Consider the following 26,676-nt stretch of genomic DNA (forward strand, 5'->3'; position numbering starts at 1 on the left):
TCGCATGTTTTTGCTGTATCTCTAATAGTTTTGGAGAAAAACGGACTTTTGAGTTTTCACTCAAAATATTGGTTTTTGGTATGAAATACCAAGTTTCCAAGAAAAACGGATTTTTGTGTTTTTACTCAAAATACTGGTTTTTGGTATGAAATATAAGTGATCACAGATTTCACTTGTTTTTGCCGTATCTCTTATAGTTTCCAAGAAAAACGGACTTTTATGTTTTCACTCAAAATATTGGTTTTTGGTATGAAATACAAGTGATCACAGATTTCGCTTGTTTTTGCTGTATCTCTTATAGTTTTCGAGAAAAACGGACTTTTGTGTTTTCACTCAAAATATTGGTTTTTGGTATGAAATACAAGTGATCACAGATTTCGCTTGCTTTTGCTGTATCTGTTGAAGTTTTTGTGAAAGCGGACTTTTGTGTTTTCACTAAAAATATTGGTTTTTGGTGTAAAATATATACCACAGTCTACTTCTAGTCTAGTCTATATCCCAGTTTAGTCTATAGTTCAGTGTAGTCTATTGACCTGTCATCGGTATAGCAAACACCCATGAAATCGGGCATAGAACTTTATCAGTCTATTATAATGTATCTGTAAAAAGTATTGCCATTTTTTTTTTATAAAAATTTATTTAAATCGATTTATTAACAATTACAAAATAAAAATGTACATAATTTATTGAAATAAAATACTTAACTAAAATTTTAATACTTTTTTATGTTAATTTAATAAAATAATTAATAAAAATTAAAAAAAAATATTTTTAATGCGTATATAGTATGGGTGTATATATGCTTCATTTACTACTATTTCGTTTTCTTTTCTTCTACTTCGACTTTCGATTCTACTTCATCCTTTTCTTCTTCCTTGGCGCCTAGCACTTTCGTTTCGGTTTCATCTCGTGGACGTCGTTTTTGATTTTCGGGTATTGCTCGCAAATACGTTACACTGCCACCACCAATTGCCGTAGCAGTTTGTGGTTCAGAAGCTGAGGATACAATTTTCGGCGATGGCTCTGAAGGTCGTGCCACAAGAGCACGTTGATGAAGCGGTCTTTGAGGACCACCGTATTGAGGAACTTGATGATTTTGTTGCAATTGAGCGAAACGCATTAGGTGTTCATAGTTGACAGGTAATGCTGGAGGTTGTGGTGGTGGTTGATTACGATAATCGGGATGATCTTTGACGTATTGTTCATATGGAACGGGAATTGGTACGGGTACAGCGGTTACTGGATAACCAGCATCTACTAATGCCTGAAATTGTGCCTGTGTTAGAGGTTTACCTCCTGGTTGGGGTAAATGTAGTTGTTTCAAGTCATCTAATGTTTTGGGTTTAACGGTGCTAACGGGTCGAGAAGGTGTAGCTACTCCTGTTCCTTGCGATACGTAAATGCTTGATTGCGAAGTGGAAGGACCGGGTAAAGCATATTGTCTTAAATCAGTTGGTGGTGCCGAGTATTTAACAATAGCTGCTGGTGTCGGTTGAGCTGTAGGTTGTAAACTTCTATGTGGGTCAGGAGGACTAGGATAGAAATGTGTGGGTGACCCTGATGCCACCGAGGGTGAGGGTTCATAGAGTTGTTGTGCATATTTATGCGCTGGATAGTTAATTTCATTTTGGCGTGCCTTTAGTGGCGTCGGAGTTGTGACAAATTTAGTGCCATATTTTGAGCGATATGCTTTGGGTCTTGGTGAGGGTGAAGGTGCTGCATCATGGTAATAAAATTGTGATGCTTGTGCAGGTGGCTGGGCGGATGGTGTGGGGCCTTGAGCTTGTTGAGGATAAACTACTGGACCCAGCTTTTTAGCATCGATTACTTGTTGTGACACTGGGACGGGATAATTTTGTGTGGGCTGTGGATAGTTGTTATAACGAAACAGGGAGGGTACAAAGGGTTGCTCGTTGGCATCCAGAAGACTATTGGGAGCCGCTGTACTAGGCAGATATGATTTGGGTGTTCTGACTGAAGGTTGTGGCGGTGGTGGAGCCGGTCCTGGGGCTCTATGATGATGGTTAACTAATGCTGAGGGTTCATTTGAATTGTCTATAATCTGTACGGGTGCCACATTGGGTTTGTTGGAGGCCAACAACATTTCAATTTCTTTTTCCAAAGAAGATTTTGCCAAAGGATGATTGGGTAATGTTTTATAACTAATTTGAGGTTGATAGTAGGCAATTTGTGGTGGTAAGGGTTGTGGTGATGCTACCAATTCCTGTTGTGGTTGTTCCTCTCTAGGTCCTCCTTGCGGTAAGGGCAAGTATTTGGGTCCTCCTCTAGGCCTTTGTATATATTGAACATATTCTTGTTGGCCATCTTCCTCAGCTTCTAATCTTTGTCTATAACTTCCTAAACCTTGTGTTTGCAAACCAACCTTTTGTGAAGCAGCTCCAGCGGCGGCAGCAGCTTGTTGTTGTTGCTGCTGCTGTTGTTGATGACGTTCCTGGTGACGTTGTTGACTTTGCTGTTGCACAGCCTGATGTCTTCTCACTTGATCTTCATGATAAGCTCGAGCTTGTAATTCTTCTTCGAGTATTTTCAAAAATTGCTCTTCTGGTATAATTTGATATTGTGCCTGATGAGGATTTTTCTGTTCAGCAGGTTGCTGTTGTTGTTGTTGCTGCTGCTGCTGTTGTTGTACTGCCAAATGATATGGTATTTGTTGTCTATACAGATGGCCTCTTGGATGTAGAGGTATTGGTTGTTCTACTGCTACGGCATATCGTTGTTCAGTTTCCTCCACTTGTGTTGTATGGGCTTGGCCACGTAAACTGGCGGCTGTAGACTTTTTATTTTGACCCACTTGAGATTTACCCTGATTTGGTATTTTATGTTGATGTCGGTTTAAGTCCTGGAGATAGGCAAAGTGTTGAATCTGTAAAAGGTATGAAACGGAATACAAATTATGTATATTGTTAATAAAATTATACATTTGAAAATTTTCTTAAGAAAATTCAAGGCTTAAGAATTTTTTATTAGAAAATCTTTAGATTTTTTATTTGGAATTGCAGTTCTAGTTCAGTTTTAGTTCAGTTCTAGTTCAGTTCTAGTTCAGTTCTAGTTCAGTTCTAGTTCAGTTCTAGTTCAGTTCTAGTTCAGTTCTAGTTCAGTTCTAGTTCAGTTCTAGTTCAGTTCTAGTTCAGTTCTAGTTCAGTTCTAGTTCAGTTCTAGTTCAGTTCTAGTTCAGTTCTAGTTCAGTTCTAGTTCAGTTCTAGTTCAGTTCTAGTTCTAGTTCTAGTTCAGTTCTTGTTCAGTTCTAGTTTAAGGACATTTTTATGAAATAATTAATTCTTTTTTTTTATAATTTTTGAAAAAATTATGCAGATTTCTATTTAAAAATTGAGGCTCTTAACCTGTGTCTTAAGTCTTTTCATGTTTAATGGTTTATTTGTATGTATATTATGTTTGCATCTTAAGTCTTTTGTTTTGAAAGCCTTTACTGCCAAACAAAAAAAATACAAACAAAAGACACCACAACCTTTTTAAAAGTGCGTGTTATTTAAACATTAATAAGAGTTTTCCAAAAATAATTCACATTTCACGCCATTGACTGCAGTAATTAAGCGAAAATGAGGTAAATAAAGTAAATGTTTATATTTTCCAAAACCTTGGCCACGTTTATTGGTGTTTTGAAAACATCTTTTTATTAAAAAAAAAACAATTTAAATAACAGAAAAAAATTAAACTATAAAAATAATTGTGAGTAAATATTTAATAGAAAAAAAATAATAAATAAATATGCATACAATTAAATAAATGTTATAAAATTAAATCCACTTAAGTAGGCACTCAAAATTATATAAACAATTTTATTATCTAAGTAGTTGCAAAACTTAAAACATAATTTTATAATAAAAAGTTGCAAATAAACAAAAAAGTGAAAAACAAAACTTGCGAAAATTGTACAAAAATAGCGCGTGGGAAGAAAGTTGTTGAGTGGATTTATTGCAATACCTAGTTACCCATTACCCAATATTTTCTCAAATGCATAATTTATTTATGTGTGATTTTATGTCTTTAAATAAAATACAAATACAAAAACTGTGTGAATTAATTTTACCCCTTAAGTTATTTGTTTATTACATGCTGTTGGGCCTTTTGTTTAAATAAAAATTTATGTTTTTTTCCTCTACATTTTAATGTTAGTGTGAATCATCACGCTTTACTATTTAAATTCAAATTTATTATAAATAACATTAACTATGTGAATACAAATAAATTTAACAACTAAAAGAAACAACAACATAATAACTTTAATGAGACTTGTCGTAATATTTAATTTTTAATAAATATGTTACTGTTTGTTTTTGTTTAAAAGATTTTTATTTTAATACATTGTTTATAGATATTTTTCTTTTCTTTACAAGACTTTTATAATGTAAATTTTAAGAAATTTTTAATAATTTTTTCACAAGAAAATCTACATAACAATCGTTTAAAATTGTTTTGTTTGCAAAAATTATTAAAAAAAATATTTATTAATACTTAGTATTCATAGTTAATGCCTTCTTAACCCTCTGTTAACTAGGGGGGGGGGGGGTATAAAGCTAAGTGTTAATAAATTAATAATTAGGAAATATGTTAAACAATAGGGATTTTGTTGTTGAGCATGTTTAAATTATTTTAACAAATAAAATATGAGCTACTTTATAAGACCTTGTATAAATATTTAATTTATTTAAATTATAACTAGTTATAAATAATAGAGGATATTTTAAATGTTCAAATTAACTTACAATTTGATAATTTATTAGCAAGTTGCAGATATTTGGTTCAAAACATTTCATTTTGAATGAAACAAATTTTATGTTCAATAAATTATTCGAAAATTAGTATTTGATCTTCCCGATAGATAAGCAATGTTAGAGCAAAAAACTAATAACTGTAATGTCATAAATAATTTGATTTTGATCTGATATATTGATTAAGCTAAGTTTGAAAGATTCATTAGTAATGATCACAGATGCGTTTTATATAATGTGTGAAGAACCTAATGCGATCACTTGTCTTAACGGCGATCTTTCGCAACAATCCCGATACAAAAAGCGAAATAAATATTATCACATAGAAAGAACAGGATCCATTTACTTTAATCGAAAATACATACATTCCAATAAACTCATACATTGAATGCTGTTTTAACAATCGCTATACTATTAGATTCTGTTCAGAAATCAGCTACCTATATCAATCTTTCGATCATGTAGTGATCGTCGGCAGTAACAGTAAGTAACAAAACTCTTGATCGTATTATGATCAAGTGCGTGTTGTTTATTACCTTAGTATCTAATTTTTAATATCTAATGTGATCTCCTGTCTGGACGATTTAATTACAGCGATCTTTTACCAAAGACTCAATACAATTAACGAGAAGATCAATGTCACTAGAATGTATAATATCCACTATATTTAATTAAACATACCTTTAGACCAAGTAGGTACTACTTTACAAGCTATCTTCCCCTACCATCATTATCATAAATTCCGTCCAGAAGCTAGGTGCCGACGTTAATCTTTTAACTACATGATTCCCGATGTAACATAACGAACAACTAGTAAAATATTGTGACCAAGAAACCAGTAGGAACTTAAACAGTAAGTCATAACATTCAAGTTATTGGCATATACTACATACTGTTATCGAATAAAACAATTGGCTTTTCTATTGACCACGTTATAAGTATTCAAACTGTAAAAGACTACAGTCTATGTAAAGTCGAAATGCTTTTACTGAACACATGCCCTACTTTACGGTTGTGCTTTGACAACCACAAGGTGAGATTACTGATTACCTCACATTTGTGTCCATGTACAAGCACATTGCTTAAGTACTCATTCTATCTTATCTTAACGTCCAAGATGCAAAACATAACTTCCATTTACAACCACGCAGATGGGATGACCTTTTTACAGAGTAGTATCTCTGGTATGAACAGTGTAAAACCTGTACATACCCGGAATGGGAAGAAACTTTAATAGTAACACTTATATAAAAAAAATCTTACATTCATCACCCTTTAACCCAACAACACTTTTCATTTATCAAACTCAATACTCACTATAGGTGTGCGCATGGATCCTCTGTTGAGGATTATGTTGTTTCGGCAACAGCACCGAACCGATCCTGAATTATAGTCTTTACAGTGAATAAGTCTTTTAACCAGCTTTTTACCGCAAATTTGGCTTCAAACCACAACCACCACTTGCATACCGAAGGATATGCCTAGGAGAGAACTACTGTCTAAAGATTCTTCGCCGAACGAACAAGCCATCACCATTGGTATGACGTATCGATATTACACTCCCTGCGCATAGGGACTACTACGGTAATAAACAGGCAGATAACCTTGCCAGAATGGGATCTTGATATCTCCGACGCCGTTTCAGTAGCAACTGCGTTAAGTTTTATTAGGAGTAATATCCTCAGATTCTTTCTTCAAAAAGCAGAAAACAGGTGCAAAGGGGCCAAGTTATTGTGGCCCTCCTTCAGTGAGAAACCCACAAGACACCTTGTAAACCGAAGTAGGCGGGACATATCAAGGCTGATAGCAGTAATAACAGGACACTAGAAAGTAAGCAGATATGCAAGTCGGCTTGCCCTTACAATGATCATTGTCGCAGTTGCAAAGACAAGGAAAAGGAAGAAACGGTCTTCCATCTCTTCTGCGAATGAACTGCTCAGTAAAGGGAAAGCGCTTTCTTGTCGGTCATTCTTCTTCGAAAGTTCTTCTTTTTTGACATGTTAAGTCTCTCGATTGTGTGGTTACGTATCGTAGGTAGTAAAGTGTTACACGACTTGGCGAATCTATCAAATATTTAAATTTACAAGAATGACATGTTATTGTCAGTTTTTGTCTGAACATGCCATACCCTCGAGGGTGCGTTTCCTTTGATGTCTAAGTATAGACATTATCATTATAGATTTATATGCTGTAGAGATTGGAATATGTGGGGATAGCGAATGTAACCCAATGAAATAAACATATATAAATGGATCGGAGTGAATGTGACCCCTTGACCCATAATAATATAACAATTATGGTTGTATCGTGACCAATACATATATAAACGAAAGCATAAACGTAAATTGACTCTGATTGGTTAATCAGAGTTCTACTAAGCGTATGATTCCGAAGCTCAAAATAAATTTCAATATTTATACAGGAAACACTTGTAGAACTTCGATCACCTAGAGTTTACCATCTGATATCACTGAAAAAAGTTTCTAAAAGGACAGTGTCCAGTTCTGGAATTTAATCGCAAGACTATGTTGGTTAACGAACAAATATATAGGCTAGTGGCATATATCAGGCTTCATCAGGAGCTTCATTAGTGCGGTAAATGGACTAAGAATATACAAGTACACGCATATTAAATTTTGTGGCTGCAGTTCAAAAGCAGACACATGCTATTTCGGCTGGACCTCTTTAGCACAAACATTTTATTAGAAGAAGGTTTTATATAGTCGGGAATATGATGCAGGGATACTTATTTTTCTTTTTAAGTCATTTTAACAAGTATTTTCATTATAGGCATCTTCCCCTAATTATATAAATTAAATAAATAATATAAACATTTATTTATATATTCAAAATTTACAAAAAGAAAAAAAATTTACAATTCATCCACCTCAAAATAAATTATTAGTTTTCGCATCTTATTTAAGATTTTAATATATACAGACATTTATATATGTATTTTAGCTTCCATTTAAAAGGCAATGATTTTGTTAAGATGCCACTTTAAAAACACAAGGTGTTTATTTTTATAATTTTTCCACGCTAAAGCATTGAGGGTGCAGTCTGTGGTGTTGGTGGTGTTACTGCTACGCTTCGCCAATTCTCAATATATTAAAACAATAACGATTATTGTATTTAATTTTTTCTTACTTATAGAGGTCTTGTTCATGTTAAATTGTTGCAATTATAGTTTTAGTTTTTCTTTTTTTTTTTCTTAGAAAATTTTTTGGAAAATTTGTGGTTGATTTGTGCAGTTGATTTCAGTTTTTTCTTTTTTTATTATGTTTTAAGTTGTGAGAAATAAGTTACTTTGTAATAGCCGCAGAATACTTAAACAGTTGTTATGTTGTCAGTAAATAATTGTTTTTCTTAAAGACTCTCAATTAGGAGAAAACAATTGTCAGATAGTTTTCAACAAATTAAACATGTTAAAACATGACACAATTTATGTAAGAAAATATAACAAATTAAGGAGTAAATATAAAATTGTTTAAAAAAAATTCATAAAAAAATTTCTAAGCTTTTAAAACAAAAGACTTAAGACACAAACTTCAATTGTTTTCCTTTGAACAAACTAACGCTTTGTTCTTAAGTCTTTTGTTTTTAAACGATATTACGAAACAGGAAATGTTTATTTTTCATAGAAAACATAATTTACATATTTTTTTTTCAACAAAATCCTTAAAAATTATAAGAATTTATTTGAACACGATTTACAAAAAAAATTCTCTTAATAGAAAGCTTAGCATCCAGCATTTAGTTTTTTTATTGTAAAACATAATTTATAGTTTACAAACATTTACATTAAACATTTGTAAACGTTGTAATTGCAAGGCAACAGAAAGAGAGAGAGGAAGAGATGAACAATATTACTAAATGCTGACAGAAAGAATCGTGTATGAGAAACTAGTCACGACAAAGGCCCCATGAACAAATTAACCACAATATTGTTGCAACAAACCTTAATAACAACAACAGCAACAATTGTAACAACAATAACTACAAGTACAATAATAAAACCTTAAGAAAAAAAAACATCTTATAGACTATTTAAAAATGCTAGAGCATCACTTGCAGCCTAGTATTTTTTTCAAGTTAAGAGCAAAAATATATTAAACAAAGCTATGAATCTCCTCTGAAATATAATACAAGTACAACACTGATACAATAACAACAACAAATATAAACATTATTTAAAAAATATATATATTTAACAACAACTACTCAACAGTTGCACTGCCACAAAAAAATACTTGTCAACTGCTTTGTACAAAAGAAAAAAACAATAACTGCATTACTTTAGATAATGTCTTCTTCGTATTTGGTTATTTAAAAAATACCTTTGTATCCACAACAGCAGCAGCATTCTGTGTTGGCCAATCTTTGGCAAAAACAATTTTGAAATATTTTATGAGGAAGTTTTTTTACAACAAAATTTAATTTATCTATGAAAAAATCCATAGATACATGATTTATAATATGAATGCTGTATGGAATCTTATATGGAAGTTGATGATGTATTATGGATCGTTTGTTATAAAATTAGTAACCTTGATTTAAAACACATAGTGAAGTTACTTCTGCAAGATTGCTGGTTTATCTGGTGTACTAAATAAGTCTAAAATTGGATGGATATGTATGATATTTAAACAAATTATTTCTGGTTACGTTATTGTGGAAATTGATGTGAACATGTTTATGTTTGAGATAATGTTCAGTTTTAAACGTTATTTGTATTGATGTTAAGTGAAAAAATAGAAAAATACCACAAACAGTTTCAATAGGCTTAGTGCTATAGATTTGGAATAAGAAACTTTTATCATTTGGGGAACGACTGAAATGACTAGATAATCTAAGAATAATCTCTGAAAGCTAGGTCTTTTGTCTAACATAAACATGGGTGGAATAACCTTTATACATGCAGAGTAGCCAAGTTGATGTGGTCTTCTTTCGATAAAAAATAAACTATTCAACTTAAAACCTGTAACAGAGATAGTACATCGTAGTTTCTTTAGTACAATGACATTGAGCCCTAGGCATGCATACAAGTTGACATGACATGTCTCACCTTCAATAAATTCCGCCGCAGTTGCAATGATAATAAAAGAGAAGAAACGTCAAGCAGGAAATTTTCAGAAAACGTTTCTTCCTTGGAAACTAGCATACATCCAACAATCTAAGTTTTCTGTATCAAGTCTGACTTACATTTATAACAGGTATGTTTTTCATCTTATACTTATATATCTTACAACTGTTGTAGTCTTGTCGGAGTCTTTTCGACTCTACTTGGCTGTGACTGTAACTGCAGGTCAAAATGCTTTCATATACCAATGAGTAATACTGAGTGGGGAAGAACAAAACATGGTTTATATGGAGGATACACATAACATAAACCAATAATATCTATTGTAGCTTCCTCATCCCATTGATTCACATCCTAATAAATACTCTTACAATTAGATACAATCGTATCCCTTGATGTAGATGGACATTAAATTCAATAGAGGATATGTTAGGCAGATGAAAAAACAACATGGTCTTACCTTCAATAAATTCTCTCATAGTAGCAATGATAGAGAAAGAGAAGAAACGGCAGGTAGGACATCTACAGAGAAGGTGTGTTAGATTCCGTGAAACTATACTATATTCAATAATAATGGGTTTTCTGACCCTAGACTAGACTTAATGACCTTCACGGCTACAGGTTAGGTCTAATACTACACATCTGACGAGTGGTGTTGTCTTATCAAAATATATTCTTACGGCTCTACTTGATTGTACTGAACAAGCGGAATAACTAACCGACGTTTTACAATTAAGTTAAAACGAAAATTTACTGGAAAACAACAATATCTGACAGAACAACATCTTAACAGCAAAATGTTCTCAAAAGATCTTTAGGCGCATTTGTAAAAAAGTGGTAAAAAATTGGATCTCGGTGGAAAAAAGCTCGTTCAGGTTATGCGACATGATGTCATATCGCCAAGATTACAACTCTCACAAGTCGCAAAAATTTTTTCCGATAAGAACGTTCATAGAATATTAATACCATAAACACTGTTCGCTCCTACACATAGAGAAAAAAACGTTTTTAAAGCAAATTGACACCTAAGTGTTTATAATGTTTTAATAACAACCGTTATTAAACTATAGACGTACGACAACACTTTAATCTCAGACAACACATCCTTGTAAAAATTGAAACGATTCGTGGTCGATGCAACGATGCATTGCCGAAGTGACGCAAAGCTTAATTGAAATGACAACAAAGGCTGTCAAAATTATAACTGGATGTTATATACATTTGATACACATCCGTTATCTAAATGTTAACAATGGTTAACAATGTAATTAGTGTTTAGAACCTTTCTACCGGATTTTTCCTATGTGTATGAAGCCAATTATCCATAACAGTGGAATGTTAAAATGTAAAGCTATAAAATATTTATATGGACTTATTGAAACCCCTTTTAAAATTATTTTTACTACGGGTTCTAAATGGTAAATATCAAAATTTATCCCTGCTTATTAATGGGTGGTTAGATTCCCACTCAAATTTTATTCAGTAATTTTGTCAATTACAAAATAATAACAACACACATACAAAACGTTTTGTTCTGTACAAGAACAACATTTACCCTATGAAGCTGTATGTTGTTGTTTTTATTTCTTTTTGTCTAAATTAATTAATTATTTCATAATCAGCAATTTATTTGTCAAATTAACTAAATATCTCCATGTTGGACATCACTGCTGGAAAACGTTTAACATTAATGGCTTTTAGCTACCAAGAAAGCGTTTTTCATGTTATTATTTTTTCTTTGTACTAACATTACTATTATTGGTGTTGTTGCTATTATTGTTGTTGTAAATCTTTATACCTATAGATTTCTGTTATGTTTTCTTCACCTTAATTATCTCATTAACCTTTTGATATTTTCGAACTAAACATCTATTGACAGACAGGCACTCCAACTAACTCTATAATCGATTCGATGCCATGATGCTATACAAAGACTACTACAACAACAAAAGCTGCTACAACCAATAACTAATGCCTTAGCCTGGAGCTGAGGCAAAATAAAATGGAAAAACTCAAATAGAAACTAATAGCAGCAATAATTGTAATACTCACCTCCTGACTTTGTTCCAGTAGCTGTGTATTGTGAGGCCTTATGGTGGCCGGATAATTTCTCAATTGTGGTGGCAGTTGTTCTTCTTCGTTTTGTTGCTGCTGCTGTTGTTGTAAATGTTGTTGTTGTGGTCTTATTAGAAATTGTCGGGCATTCGTTCCGTAAACAGTTTCTTGTGGACTTTCGGGATCATCGTCATTTGCATTAGAGCTCCTATGGACAATGGCAGTTGCTGTATCTGATCGATGATTTGCATAGACAGTGGAAGCATCTTTTGTGTCTTTTGTTTCTCTTTTATCTTTGGTAGCGTCATTTGTTAATGCAATTGCTGCAACTGGTGCAGATGCGGCTGCTGCTGTATTCGTTGTTGTTGTTGTGGTTGTTTTTGTTGTGTCATCAGCAATTTGTTTTGTTGTCGTTAGTTTAGTGGGTTTATTAATTTCACTGGCACAGCAGACATTTAAAATGCCTGAAAAATTGGGTAATAAAGATAGAGGGAGAGAAAAAAATTATTAAGGCATTGTTAAGATAATTTAGTGTTTTGTAATTTTGTTGTTGTTGTTTTTTTTGACGTGGGGGAAAAATTGGATTGAAATGGAAAAACTATGTTATTTTTTTGACAATATGGTTTGTAACCTATATTGAGTTTAAATTATTACATGTAGATTACATGTAAAAATTTAATTTATTTATTTCATGTTGAAATAAACATAATTATAAAAATAGCTGTTTGTTGTCTTTTAGTTTCCTTGGAAAACCACAACAACGTAGACTAGTTAATCAATTAATATTGGAAAAAAATACATATACAACGAAACAGAATTTCCGGTTGTTAGCCTAAAGGCAAAGTTCTTTTGTTGACAAAATCTTATATTTCTAGACCAATTTTTTATAACAATTACAAAACAATTAATTTCATAATTCCAAATAATAGCCGTAGACTTTAAAAGATATTTAAACTTCAAAAACAATTGTCCAATTTACAATCGATGTCGTATCGTTGTAGCATTGTATGTCATAAAAATGTTTTAAATAATTTTTTTAAATGAAAACAACTCAATTATAAAGAATTACGACATACTTCGATACAACGATATAACACCGATTGTGAATTGGTCAAATATGTTTGCTTGTAAATAAGTAAATGTTATATTCGATTTCAAAGAGATGTTGTAGTTGAAGTTTTATTATATTAGCATATCCTGGGTGCTTCGCTACCTTAATTGAAGTTAAATTAAAACAAAATTTGGATTACAAAAATTCAAAAGAATTCAAAAGGATGCGATCAATTTCATAGACTATAAAAAAATACTATTCCCTTTTTGTATATCATTGAGGAACGAAAATGTAATCCTTACAGAAAGTACCAAAATCCACTCTTGTTTAATTTTAAATTTAGTTTATCTCTGTATTTGCTGGTTTAAAAGATACATGAGGTGCAAAAAAAAAAAATAATAAAAAGTACCAAAATACAGTATTCAGGCCTTAAAGGGGCTGAATTTCGAAAAAGTACCTGGGACCTAATTAATCACATTAATAATGGAGTTTAGTATCCTTTTTAGTTTAGGAAATATGATTTTACTGAATTTACCCCTTTTTACCCCCTTAATATTCAAATTTCCAAAAATTTCCTTCTACGCCTAGCCTAGATTACACCATTTCCAGTTGTTAAAAGGTCATTTAGGTGATACTTTTGTTAGCCATAAAATTGGATCCTTATCTTACTATGACACTAGGACACATTGACTTTATAAAAGTGCAATTAGACCAATTCTAGCTTATGTTTCAATAATCTTGTAAACTTCTTTGAACAAAACGCCTTATATGAAAATACTACAGAGTACATGTTCCGTACATGCAACTTGGGTATAAGTGGTGTAATAAGATGTGAGGCTGCACTTACAGCCGAAGACTCATAACTTTAGGCGGACTGGCCAAAAGCGGTTATAGGATATGTATACCAGACACTGAATATGTCGAAAACTTTGAAACGCAAATCCCAGATAAAATATCATGATCAAGTGAACGTAAGACTAAATGCCAGTAAGTACAAGGATGGCGCGAAATTGAGTGACAAAATGGGCATGTTTGGGGTTCTATATTCAAGTCACAAAAAAGGCTTCTGGCGAGGTAGTCAACATGACGAACGCAAAAGCATTCGGCGCAACGAAGTCTGAAATAAAAATATATGTAAGATAATAACATAAGGCTTCTAGGAATAATGAAACGGTGATTAAAAACACAAGGATGCTATGGGGTGATCCTGATGAAAGCACGAAATCTCATCAAACTGAGTGCAAGATTAGAATGATGGGCACAGCTACACAAAGTTGGATGTGCGTATTCAAAAGAATGTAGAGAGGAGAGTGAAACTTTTTGCCATTGTCAAACATTCGTCGAAGTTAAATTCAAGTCGAAGTGATATTTTTCAAGAACACTGATTAGAAAAACCTTAGGAATTACGTCCAGGAAACTGAGTTTCTGAACCAACTAACATTTTTCTTCCATGAAAGGGGCGTACAACAGACCCGATAGTGACCTAGGTGTATTTCTTCGGATTTCGGATCCTCTCTTTAACATAAACCTAATTGTTATTTTGAATACTAGAATTTGGACTTTTCTAAGGACTGGACTTTTAACTGGTCTATGAATTAGTGTTTGAACTAGTATATGGACTGTTCTATAGATTAGTCTATTACCAAGTCTTTATAAGTACTATACTATTTCCTATTATATTTCAGAACTTTGCAATTAAATTTCAAATATATTTAGAAAATTCTATTATTCTATTATTTGTGATGAAATTTCAAAAATTTGTAGTAATATTAGAAACATCGAAAATATTATAAGAATTTTCTAAAACATGACCCACCACTTTTTTCAAAATTATTTTGATTAAAACTATAGAATAATGTTTATATATAAACTTATCTATTGATTAACAAATAAATTATCTCAATTTTGTAATTTAGTTTATACAAAAATTATTTACAAAGAATAAATCACGATCGTAATTATTGAAAATTCATAGAATTTATTATGATTACAATTCATTATCAAAGCTAATCCTAAAACTTTAAAGTAGTTAGATAAACCAATGCAACTGAATGATTTTTTCTATTTCAATATTTCTGTAAATTTTATAAGTAAATATTTGCAATAAACCAAAAAACCTAGTTTATGTAATTAAATATGATTGCTTAATTAGTTGTATGACACAAAAATTAATAAATCTACAATTTTAAAATTCAATTTTTCCACTTCACTTAATTTTTGTATTTTTTGCGTTTTTCCCATCAATAGTTTACAAAGCAAACACTTACCAATTGTTAAACAAATTAATATTAATAATGTCTTCATTTTGATTACAAACGTTTTTTTTCCTCTTGCTTTTTGCAACACAAATTAATTTTCTGTTAAATAATTATTTCTTTTTTGTTACCAGCTGAAGACTAGTTAATGATACTAGTATTAAATAAATTTGTCGTTTATTTTAATTATTTTTTAATTTATTTTTTTGTACACAACATTTTTAAAAGATTTTATAACAATTGTTTGCGTTTTGATAAACTGACGTTCACTTTTTAATTAAGAAACTTTATAAAATCATACTTTTAATCCTGGCAAAGTATGTTTTATTTCAGTTCGAACAGATGTTGTTTGCTTTCAAATTCACAAAAATGAAATATTTAAATGTAATTTCAAAAATTTAACGGAAATTCGTTGTTTGGCAATTTGAATTAATTTTGAAACAAAACCACGGAATTCACCACCACACAAGTTGTTTGTTTTACGTTCGAATAACGACTCATTTCAATTGTTTAACGACACTGGCATTTATAAAAGTTTTGCACCTAAAGAAAACAACAACATCATCAGAAATCTATAAAAAACAAAGATACACGAAAATTTTTTCTACAGCAACAGCACAAAATACTCTACAACAACAACAACAACAGCAATAGAAAACATTGCAATGTTGTGTCTTAGATAATGTGAGACCTTTTTGTTGTGTGTTGTTCGTACATTCGGTCGTCGTACAACAATACAATTGTCTTTAACTGTGAAAAATGTTGAGAGGAATTATTGTTATTGTTGCTGGTGGACGATTGTTGTTGTCGATGATGTTGCAGTTGTTTGTGGCGTCTGCAACAGTTTATTTTGTTTATAAGCCACCAACCGTAATAAGCAGCGACAGAAGCAGCAGCATTTAATCCACCAGCTAGTCAAGCCTCATCTAAACAGTTGTCTGTTAAAGCGATAGTGTGTCGCCTATTTTTTATGATTAAACAATATTAATGCTCTGCCTGCGTTGACTTCTTTGGCTTTTTTGGTTAAGCCGCACTAAAAGTTTAACATTTGCTTTAGTTAATCTGCAGTTTAGATTTTAGCATATTGACTCTCAAACCTAATATACAAAATAAAAAATACGTTAACAAAGCATCATAAGTATATTTATGTTTTTCTTCCTGACAAAACGATAGGGGCTGTAATACGTTAGTCATGGCTTTTGGAACACTTTGAAGTTTGGCTAAGCAAAGACTAGACAAATCACTAGACTCTAGACTATAGACTAGACTATAGACTAGACTATAGACTAAACTATAGACTAGACTATAGACTAGACTATAGACTAGACTATAGACTAGACTATAGACTAGACTATAGACTAGACTATAGACTAGACTATAGACTAGACTATAGACTAGACTATAGACTAGACTATAGACTAGACTATAGACTAGACTATAGACTAGACTATAGACTAGACTATAGACTAGACTATAGACTATATTATAGACTATATTATAGACTATATTATAGACTATATTATAGACTAGACTATAGACTAGACTATAGACTAGACTATATACTAGACTATATACTAGACTATATACTAGACTATAGACTAGACTAAAGTCTAGTCTATACTGTAGTCCATTTACTAATTTATTGACGATGGACTTTTCTTATTTTGGAAAGGATTGGAAAAGGTACTTTTTATGTTGTGTCGGTATTAAAAAATTTGCAGTTTTTCTCAAATTCGACCACAACTGCTTCTACTTCAATTAAATAAAATTTTTGAATGTTACCGTTTCTGTATATTTTCTTAAGGTAACGAACTGAAAGAGAAAGGTCCTCTCATCAGTATGTTATTTATAAATGTATTTTTTTTTTGTGCAGATTTAAAAAGTGCTGTCTCAAAGTGGGCCGTCTATTTGGGATTGGTATGATTGTGTCGGTATATAAAATTTGTGGGTTACGGCTCTTTTAAGCAGTTTAGCATGAATATATGCATAGTGGCAAAGAGGAAATAATGACATTATCAATTGTATTTAATATTATTAAATTATATTGTTGTTTATTAAAGGCCAATAACAAATGTTGTTAATATAATATTAGAAAATAATTGTTTAACGACTTTTAAATAAAATAATGGTTAATAAGTTAGTTTATAATTTCCTTAATAAAAGGGCAGAAAGTTAGGCAAATAGTGGATTTTAGAAAAATATTAGATTTATTTCAATTTTAATTATTTCAAATTTAAATATGTCAATTTTAATTTGTTAACATAAATAACAGCAACACAAACTATAGTTTAACATCCACTGAATGTATTATAGTTGCACAAATAATGAATAAATTAAAGATCTTAATGAAGCTTAGATGATAATCTATTTAACTTTACTTAAAATCGACTTAAATACAGACTAATTAATGTAAAAACTCATGTTGGCTGTAAACAACTTTAAAATCTTTAATTCCTTCTTCAAATTTATTTTACCACAGCAAAACATATTTATTTGTTACTAAAATCCAATCTTAATATCTTAATTTTCTTATAAACAACATTTAAAAAAATAACTATTAAAATTTAACTTTAACTATTTTTTTGTTCATAAACTTGTAATTGATTTTGTAATGTTCTTAAACTTTTGTAATTTACTTTTAATAGTTCTAATGTTATTTAGCCTAGTTTTCTTTCGTAGTAAATTTACTAAAAGTTGCATATGCGGATATGTCATTTAAATTCAAATGTATCATTTATGTAGGTTTTAAAGCAAAAAAATATTGATTGTTGGTTTTTTTATTTATAAAATGAAAAAAAAAAACTCTTGCTATCAAGCTGCTGTCTTAAGTCTTTTGTTTTTTCTATATGGGAATTAAGTTGTATGTTAAGTTATGAATGAGTTTGTGTTTTTTCTTTTCATTTTACTAGTGACATTAAAATTTATAGCAGTTTATTTTTAAAATTTGATTATTTATTACTCAAAAGTTGATGACATTTTTATGTTATATTTTTCCAATCATCAGTTTCTTTATCAAATGTTTTTAATTTAATTACTTTTTTATTTTATTCTAAAAAATAGGGAACATTAAATAATTTTACATTTGTAATTATTTTCAGGGACACTGTTTTATTTATTTTTTGCATAAAAGAAATATTTTGTTTAAATTTATTTTATTTATTTAAATTAATACCACTGTGTTCGAATAACCGATTTAAAAATCCGGTTAATAAAATTATAAATTTCTATAAATCATAAGCATTTTGTTGCTTAGCCAAAAAAAAATTTGATAAGTTTTTAATATAAAAAAGATTATAAACTAGACTATAGACTAAACTATAGACTACACTATGGACTTGACTATAGACTACACGATAGACTAGACTATAGACTAGACTATAGACTAGACTATAGACTAGACTATAGACTAGAATATAGACTAGACTATAGACTAGACTATAGACTAGACTATAGACTAAACTATAGACTAGACTATAGACCAGACTATAGACTAGACTATAGACTAGACTATAAACTATACTATAGACTAGACTTTAGACTAGACTATAGACTAGACTATAGACTAGACTATACACTAGACTATAGACTATACTATAGACTAGACTATAGACTAGACTATAGACTAGACTATAGACTAGACTATAGACTAGACTATAGACTAGACTATAGACTAGACTATAGACTAGACTATAGACTAGACTATAGACTAGACTATAGACTAGACTATAGACTAGACTATAGACTAGACTATAGTTTAGACTATAGACTAGACTATAGACAAGACTATATGCTAAACTTTATACAACACTATATACTAGAATTGAGACTATTCTATTGACTACTGAATTTACCATCCCATCCATTTTATATTGTTGTAATCTAAACCGTTTTTTTACTTTACTACGATTAGTAATATAAATTTGTCACTATTTTTAAGATATTATTTTTAATAATTAAACCACAAATGGCAATTTAAACATTTTTTGAACAGTTTTATATTTTTTAATAAAATAAGCGTAAGGCATTTTTTATATATAGTTTAAACAAGAAAGTATAACCATGTTGCTAGCTACACGTACATGCATATGTATATGAACATATCCAACTTAAATCATTTCCTCACACTTTTCCCAAAAACAATTGTTTAAATAAATTGGTTTATAAATTTTTAACATTTTTAATGACTTCATTTAAAAACTCCCCATTGATGGCCAAATATTTAATAAAAAATACATTTATTAAAGTTTTACAAAACCAACAAATAATAAATAAAATTATTTTTGATTACAAATGATCGACCACGTTACTGTTGCTGTTGCATTACAACACACACTCTTAGTTTTTCTCTCTCGTTTTTTTTTTCTTTAATTGTAATTAAACGTTACTTTTTTCCATGTCTTATAAACCAAATCATTAATTACAATTTTAATTAACACTTTAAATAAAAAAACAAAATAACGAAACATGTTTGATTTCGGTATTAATTTTATTTTTGCATGAAAAATGTTGCCAAAAGAAAAAGGAAAAACTGCTCCAGTTTAACAAGATGAATGATGGCCACAACAAAAAGTTACATATTTGTATTGAAAACTGTAACAGAAACCTTTAAAAGACGTTTTCAATGAACAATTGTTGTGTTTGTTGGTTTGTTGTTTTTTTTTATATGGTTTCAAATACAAGTTAATAAATTTGAAATATTCAGATATTCATTGAATGATTTTAATCAGTTGGAAGCATATGTAAACGTTACGTAGTGGTAGATATCCACATACATATGTAGTATGTACGTTACGTACATGTCCAGATAAATGTTAAGGTTGACGGTTTTTTTTTACCAAAAAACGTTAACTAATGTTACTTGTATTTTAGCCAGTAGCTAAATTTGGCACTACAATGCAAAAAGGAGACATTCGTCTTTTAAAAGCATATTACAGGTAATAATTAGAAGAATGAACACATTTGGAATTTAAATGAAAAATGCAAATGCCAAAATTGTTTTAAGAATAAATAAAACAAAATATTTTTTTAACACTTCTGAGGGAGATTAGTACAGATTAGGCAAGTATACTTTTAGATTGAAAAAATTGGTTTTGTAGAAAAATATATTGACAAAAATTTCCAATATACAATTTTTCGAAGATTTCAAGATCTGATTCTGAGAATTGCTTTCAACAAAAATATTGTTAGATAGACGTATACCGTTAAATCGACTTTGCTATCTATAAGGATTCAGAGTATAATTGTCCAATTCACAATCGATGTCGTATCGTTGTATGTCACAAAAGTTTTCAATTAAGTTTTTTAAAACAAATACAAGACAACAATGATAAAATAAGACATACTACGATACAGCCGTATAACAGCTATTGTGAATTGGACAAATGTGTTTAATCGTATGAGATATAGTTTTTCTAGTTCTGAAGTTGTGATTTTGACACCGAGAACAAAGATCGAGCATCTAAAAAACCAAAAGAATGGGAGACATAAAAATTATTTTAAAATTGAACAAGTGTTTGCAAAACAAGTGTAAGCTAATGAAAGAGCAATTTCAGAACGTTTGTAAATTGCAGGAAAATAAAACTGGATATCTTATGAACTGAAACCGATAGACGATTTCTTGAACTATGAATATGTAAATCGGCCATCCAAATCACCCGAATCGACTCAAAACCCAAAGTCCCATTGGTAATTAGTGAAACCTATCATTTTCAGACCTTCTGATCCTTACGGGGAAACTTTATTGAATGAAATTGGTTTGTTTGAAGAGAGAAATGTCCAAGAAACATCTAAAATATGGGACCAGACATGTCAATGCCATCATGAAAACGTGCTGTTAAAACTATTAAAAAAGAAGTGGTTAATAAGTTTTGTTATGAACTTGTCACATTCACCTTCTAAAGGAAAAGTTCAGTTTGAACCATAGATCTTCATTAAGTCCAAATTTAACTCCTAATTTTGATAAAATTTTATCTTTAATCATGATTTTTAATATAGGTACATTTTTTGTTTCGTATCGTTTTAGTACTTTTTAAATTATACACACATGGTACCAAATTGACGCCAAAGTGATTGTTATTTTTCAATAACATCCGTTGTTAAAGTATATACGTTAGAGAACACTATGTTGTCAAATAACACAACGTTGTCAAAATTGCAAGGATTCGTTGCCGAAATCTAAACAATGCATTGACCTAATGACACAAAGCTTAATCGTAATGACAACGATGTGTTGTCAAAATATCAACAATGTTTGTTGAAATGATAACTGGGTGTAATTTATATTTTATACACCTCCATGGCCTAAATGTTAACAATATAATGTATTGTATCAACTTCGGTACTTTTCTACCGGTAAGTTGTGCAATTTTAGCCTCTATTTGAGGTTAAATTCAGCTTTATTTGTAGATCTTTTTATAGTCCAATTATAACTTCAAACATTGACTTTTATATAGTAGTAGAACTTTAAAATATGTAGTTTATGGTTCAATAATGGATCTTTATAAAATGCAATTTCAACTTTTTTGTTTCAATCGTAGAACTTTCTTTAGATCGTAGAACTTTTAATCCTAGATCCTAACATGTCAATTTGTTTTAAAGGAGGCTGTCTGTTACATCAGATCCCAGACCAATAACGGGCCTGTTGTGTGCCACTTTAGCAGTGTCTCTGGTGTTAAGTGAAGTCAGTGACAATCAGGCTTATGGGGTAATAATTACATTTGGCATTACAATTACATTTCAAGTAGTTGTTAATCAAGCTTTACCAATTACAATTGCTTGAAACTGTAATTTAAGTTTTTACAAATTAAAAATAATTGTAATTGGTTGTTGCTCAATTGCACATTACAAGTAATTCAATTGCAATGAATTGTAATTGGTTATTGTTCAAATGCACATTACAAGTAATGACATCGGGTCTGTTGTGCGCCACATTACCAGTGCCTCTGGTGTTAAGTGAAACCAATAACAACCAGACATTAGGGTTGTCATTTCATTAACCATTACAATTACATTTTTAGTAGTTGTTATTGAAGCATTACCAATTACAATGACTTGTAACTGTAATTGAGGTTTTCACAATAACAAGTAATTGTTATTGGTTATTGTTACATTACATACTACAAGTAATTGTAATTGAACTTGTAATAAATTACTTTGTGTAATCAGAAAGAAAGAAAGCTCACATGCGATAAACCATTTAAAACGTGAGAAAAAACTCGAAGATTCCCAAACATAAAGTTATTAATCAAATCTAAATGGGTTATAAAACATGTACAACAAAAATACTTTGCAAATTTTCATAATCCCCCCAAAAAAGATCATCAATATCTGTTTTTTTTTTGTTCTCCTGCGTTGTCGAATATTGGCAATCTAAACAGTTGGAATCGTTTGATGTTAGTTGGTGGCTAAGTTAGTTTATTTGGTTAGTAGTGGCAGGGAGCACTTTTTCATAACACTATTTTTTTGTTTTTACTTTATAATACTGATCTACAAAAACCGGATAATTGTCTAAAGCAATGCCCAAGAGGAGATACACAAATAAGCAATGAATATGAAAATGTAGACAAAAAGTATTAAAATTTAACTAAAAATAAATAAATGAAGATCACTTCTGCTAACAAAGGCAAACTGATGTTGCTGTTAAAACTTAGTAACGAAAATGGTATGCAATAGATTCAAATGATGAGATATAAATTTTTCTGTGAACTCCACATACATATGTTTGTCTCGATATATTGTAAACTACAAAGAGTCTTCTTTAGAGTATCAAAGATATTATAATTTTTTCTTAAATTTAAAACACTTTGGAATGCAATTTATTGCACAACTAAAAGTAATACTTTGGGCATATATATAGTAAATTGTAGATTCCATATAGTGCTGCTGATGATGACAACAATAGCAACAGCAACCATAATTTGTTTTGATTCCGTTGTCTTTGCTTTATAGAGATGGTTTTGCTTCAATGAATGTTTGATGATTGGCTGCAATAGATAATACGATCATTGCTACTGGATTACAACACTTGAGTTTAATTATTACAAATACAATGCGTTTTTAACGCATTCAATACATTCAATTATTTTGCAAATGGAATAAAAATGGATCCCAGCATGAAAAAAAACCCAAATGTTTTTTTTTAAGTTTTTAAAAGGTGACAACATCTTAGTCATCTTTCAACATTCACCAACCAACCAACCACCTTTTGTACAGCTAGTTATCTACAGGCAATTATATTTTTATCCTTAACTAAAATAATTACCAACTAATAAATTGAATTAAACGAGATGTTTAAGCTTTTTAAATTCACATTTAATATAACAACAACTTTACATTTGATATAACAAAAAGAGAAAAACTCTAGGAAATATTTTTGTTAAAACACTTAATAAAAATAACAACAAACTGTCCAGTTTTTTCTTGGTATTTAACTTCTTCTTGTGGTTTTATTAAATCTATCTAAAACAAGCCATTAACAACACTTGTCTGTTTTGTTGTCTGTCCGTCATCTGACAACATGACAAACATGAACTCTTTGAAAAGAAAGCAGTTTATTATGCATCTTGCTTTTGTGAGGCCGTAATTCCTTGTTTTTATAAATATGTACTTACTATACTTGTGTTACGATCTGCGTAATCTTTTCTAGGGTTATCAACTAGCTTTATATGCAGATTTATATGAAGATCACTTTAAGCCTCACTAGTAGAGCTTTTAATAATTAAATTATTATTTTAATTCAAAAACTTTCTTTAGTCTAATTTTAACTTTTAGCGAAGCTCATACTGTATCCTAATATTAACGTCAATTCAAGCTTTTCTTATTATCCAATATCGTTTCTTATAGAAGCTATTACTTTAGTTCAATTTTTTTTATCAATTAAAGCTTTCTTTATATGTAGTAATATTCTAGCTTTAATCGAAGCTCTTTCATTAGTTTATATATAACTTTAATCGAAGCTATTTCCATAGTCTTGTTTTAACTTAAATAGAAGCTCTTTTGTCTATTGTCCTAGCTTAGTTCCAATCTAAGCTTTTTCTATAGTCCCATTATAAATCCATCATAATCCATAGCTTTAGAAGCTATCTCTATAGTAAGATTTTAACTTTAATCGAAGCTCTTTTATTTTTTTAAATTTAACATGAACCGGAGCTCTTTCTACTGCCTAGGTGTAACTTCAATCGAAGATCGTTCAATTGTGCAATTTTAACATTCATCAAAGCTTTTAATATAGTAAAATCTTAGTTGTAATCGAAGTCCTTTCAATAGTCCAAGTGTTAATTAAAGCTTTCTCTGTAGTAATATTTTAGCTTTAATTAAAGCTCTTTCTTCATTAGTTAACATTTAACTTTAAATGAAGCTCTTCATTTAGTATAGTTTAAGTTGTAAGAGAAGCTTTTTCTATTGTCCTAGCTCAGTTTCAATCGTAGCTTTTTTTTAGTCCAATTTCAGTTCCAATTTTTTGCACTTTCTATAGTTCTTCAATCGAAGCTCTTCTTGTCCATGTTCGGTCTCAATCAAAGCTCTTCCAACAGCGCAATTTTTACTTCAACCAAAAGCTTTCTATAAAGTTTTTTTAACTTTAATAAAAAAAGCTTTTCATATATTCTAATTTTAGTTCTGATCTATATATTCTAATTTTAGTTCTGATCTCTTTTTATACTTTAACCAAAGCTTTTTCTATAGTCAAATTTCAGTTCCAATACAAGCAATAGTCCAAATTAAACTTTAATAAAAGCTATTTAAATAGTAAAGTTTTAACTTCAACCGAATCCCTATCTATTGTCTATATTTAAATTTAAGTTTTAATCAAAATTATTTTTCTAGTAATATTTTAGTTCCATTCAAAGTTTTTTCTATAGTCTAAATTTAATCGAAACTTTTAAAAATATTATTTAAACTCTTATTAGGTTTCATTAGTCCAGAATTCAAAGATCCTTTTAGTAATATTTCAACTTTAATCGAAGTTCATTCGTTAATTTAAAAAGTTTTTCCGTCCTCTCATCATAGCTCCAACTTTAACTGAAGGTCTTTCTATTGTCTAATTTTGGTTGTAATCAAAGCATTTTATTTAAATCAAAACACGTTTTTTAGTAATATTTCAGTTTCAATCAAAGCTTTCCAAATTTGAATTTAATCAAAACTTTTTTAAAATATTATTTTAACTTTAATTAAAGTTTCATTAGTCCACAATTCAAAGATTCATTAATAGTAATATTTTAACTTTAATCGAAGTTCATTTGTTTAATTTATAGTTAACTTTAACTGCAGTTTTTTTTTTCAATAGTCTAATCTTAACTCTAATGGAAATCTTTAAAATAGTTTTAACTTCAATCAAAGCTTTTTTCAAAGTGAAATTTTAACTTCAGCCGGGACCTTTACACACTTCAATTTTCGAATCTCTTTAACTTTAAATCTTCAACCGAAGCTCTTTCTATAGTTACATAAAAGCTTTTTCATCTTTTTAAATTTAAACTTTAATCAAAGATCTTTTAGAAGAATATTTTTAACCCAATTCAAAACTTTTTCTATATTAAATTTAATATCATTAGACCTGGTTCACAATGGGAATTTTTTGTTGAGAAACTTTTGATTTTGCGTGTGAGAGAAAGAGATGATATTTCTCTCTCTCACACACAAAAATCAAAAGTTTTCCAAAAAAAAGTTTCCTAATGTAAACCAGATCTTAGAAACTTTTCCAACTCTTTAAGGTCTTTGCCTTCAATTTTAATGATTTGGTAGTCCAATTGAAGATTCTATCGTAAATCTTTTTATACTCCAGAATTCCTTCTGTATTCCAATTTAAGCTTAAAAATTTATGATGTAAAAAGTTAAATTTTGACTTAAGTAGTATATCTTTTTTACATCGAATGTAAGCTTAAATTGTTGACCTTCAAAATCTTAATCTTTATAAAATCTAATATTGATGCAATTAATGATCGTTTTACAGTCGATTTCGATCTCAAATCTTTTGTCTTTTTACAGTCTTACTATAACTTTAATGATAGATCTTTATAGAGTTCAATTTAAGCTTCAAACGTAGATCTCTATATAGTTTTATTCTATGTTCAATCCCAAATTTCTTTATAATCCAATGTTAGCTTCAATCCTAGATCTTTTAGGATCAGCTTTAGCTTCATCTTAGCTTGGTAACCCTTTTAAATAGCTTTTGTATATTTAACAAGCGGAACAAATTTAATTTTGTTGCATCTATCTTGAAAAAAACGAAATGACTTTAAAAAGTGTGCCTGTTGTAAATGTTTGGAGTTTTATCTTTCAATACCCCCTCTCAGCAATCTAATGTGATAATTTTCCTTATGATAATAACAATTGTTAATTTTATGCATTTTTTTATTTATACTATTGCACTTTTTATATCATTTATTGTCTTCTGTTGATAATGGTCATTATGAAAATAATGACCATGAAGTGTAAAATTAAAAAAAATTAAAAATTTTTACAAATTAAAAATTTTTACAAAACTTTGTT

General features: G+C 30.0%; 1 protein-coding gene across 1 annotated transcript; it reads right to left on the reverse strand.

The window, feature by feature from the left end:
* Positions 1–649: 649 nt before the first annotated feature.
* LOC111682670 (ataxin-2 homolog) lies at positions 650–15,697 on the reverse strand. Its single transcript, XM_023444663.2, has 3 exons — positions 15,205–15,697; positions 11,884–12,350; positions 650–2,884 (listed from the first exon to the last, which is right to left on the reverse strand). Exons 1-3 carry the CDS (start codon positions 15,239–15,241, stop codon positions 815–817), a joined length of 2,574 nt encoding a protein of 857 aa, XP_023300431.2. The 5' UTR covers positions 15,242–15,697; the 3' UTR covers positions 650–814.
* Between the last annotated feature and the right edge of the window lie 10,979 nt (positions 15,698–26,676).

The sequence above is a fragment of the Lucilia cuprina genome, chromosome 5 (genome assembly GCF_022045245.1).
Source record: "Lucilia cuprina isolate Lc7/37 chromosome 5, ASM2204524v1, whole genome shotgun sequence".
Classification (NCBI taxonomy): Eukaryota; Metazoa; Arthropoda; class Insecta; order Diptera; family Calliphoridae; genus Lucilia; species Lucilia cuprina.

What these genes read in the sequence shown, in the direction of transcription:
- LOC111682670 (XM_023444663.2), bottom strand. Translation starts at nt 15,241, where the DNA reads ATGAAGACATTATTAATATTAATTTGTTTAACAATTG. An exon ending in ATTAATTTGTTTAACAATTG is followed by an intron (nt 12,351 to 15,204) that starts GTAAGTGTTTGC and finishes CCAATTTTTCAG; the next exon opens with GCATTTTAAATGTCTGCTGT. An exon ending in TACTGGAACAAAGTCAGGAG is followed by an intron (nt 2,885 to 11,883) that starts GTGAGTATTACA and finishes TACCTTTTACAG; the next exon opens with ATTCAACACTTTGCCTATCT.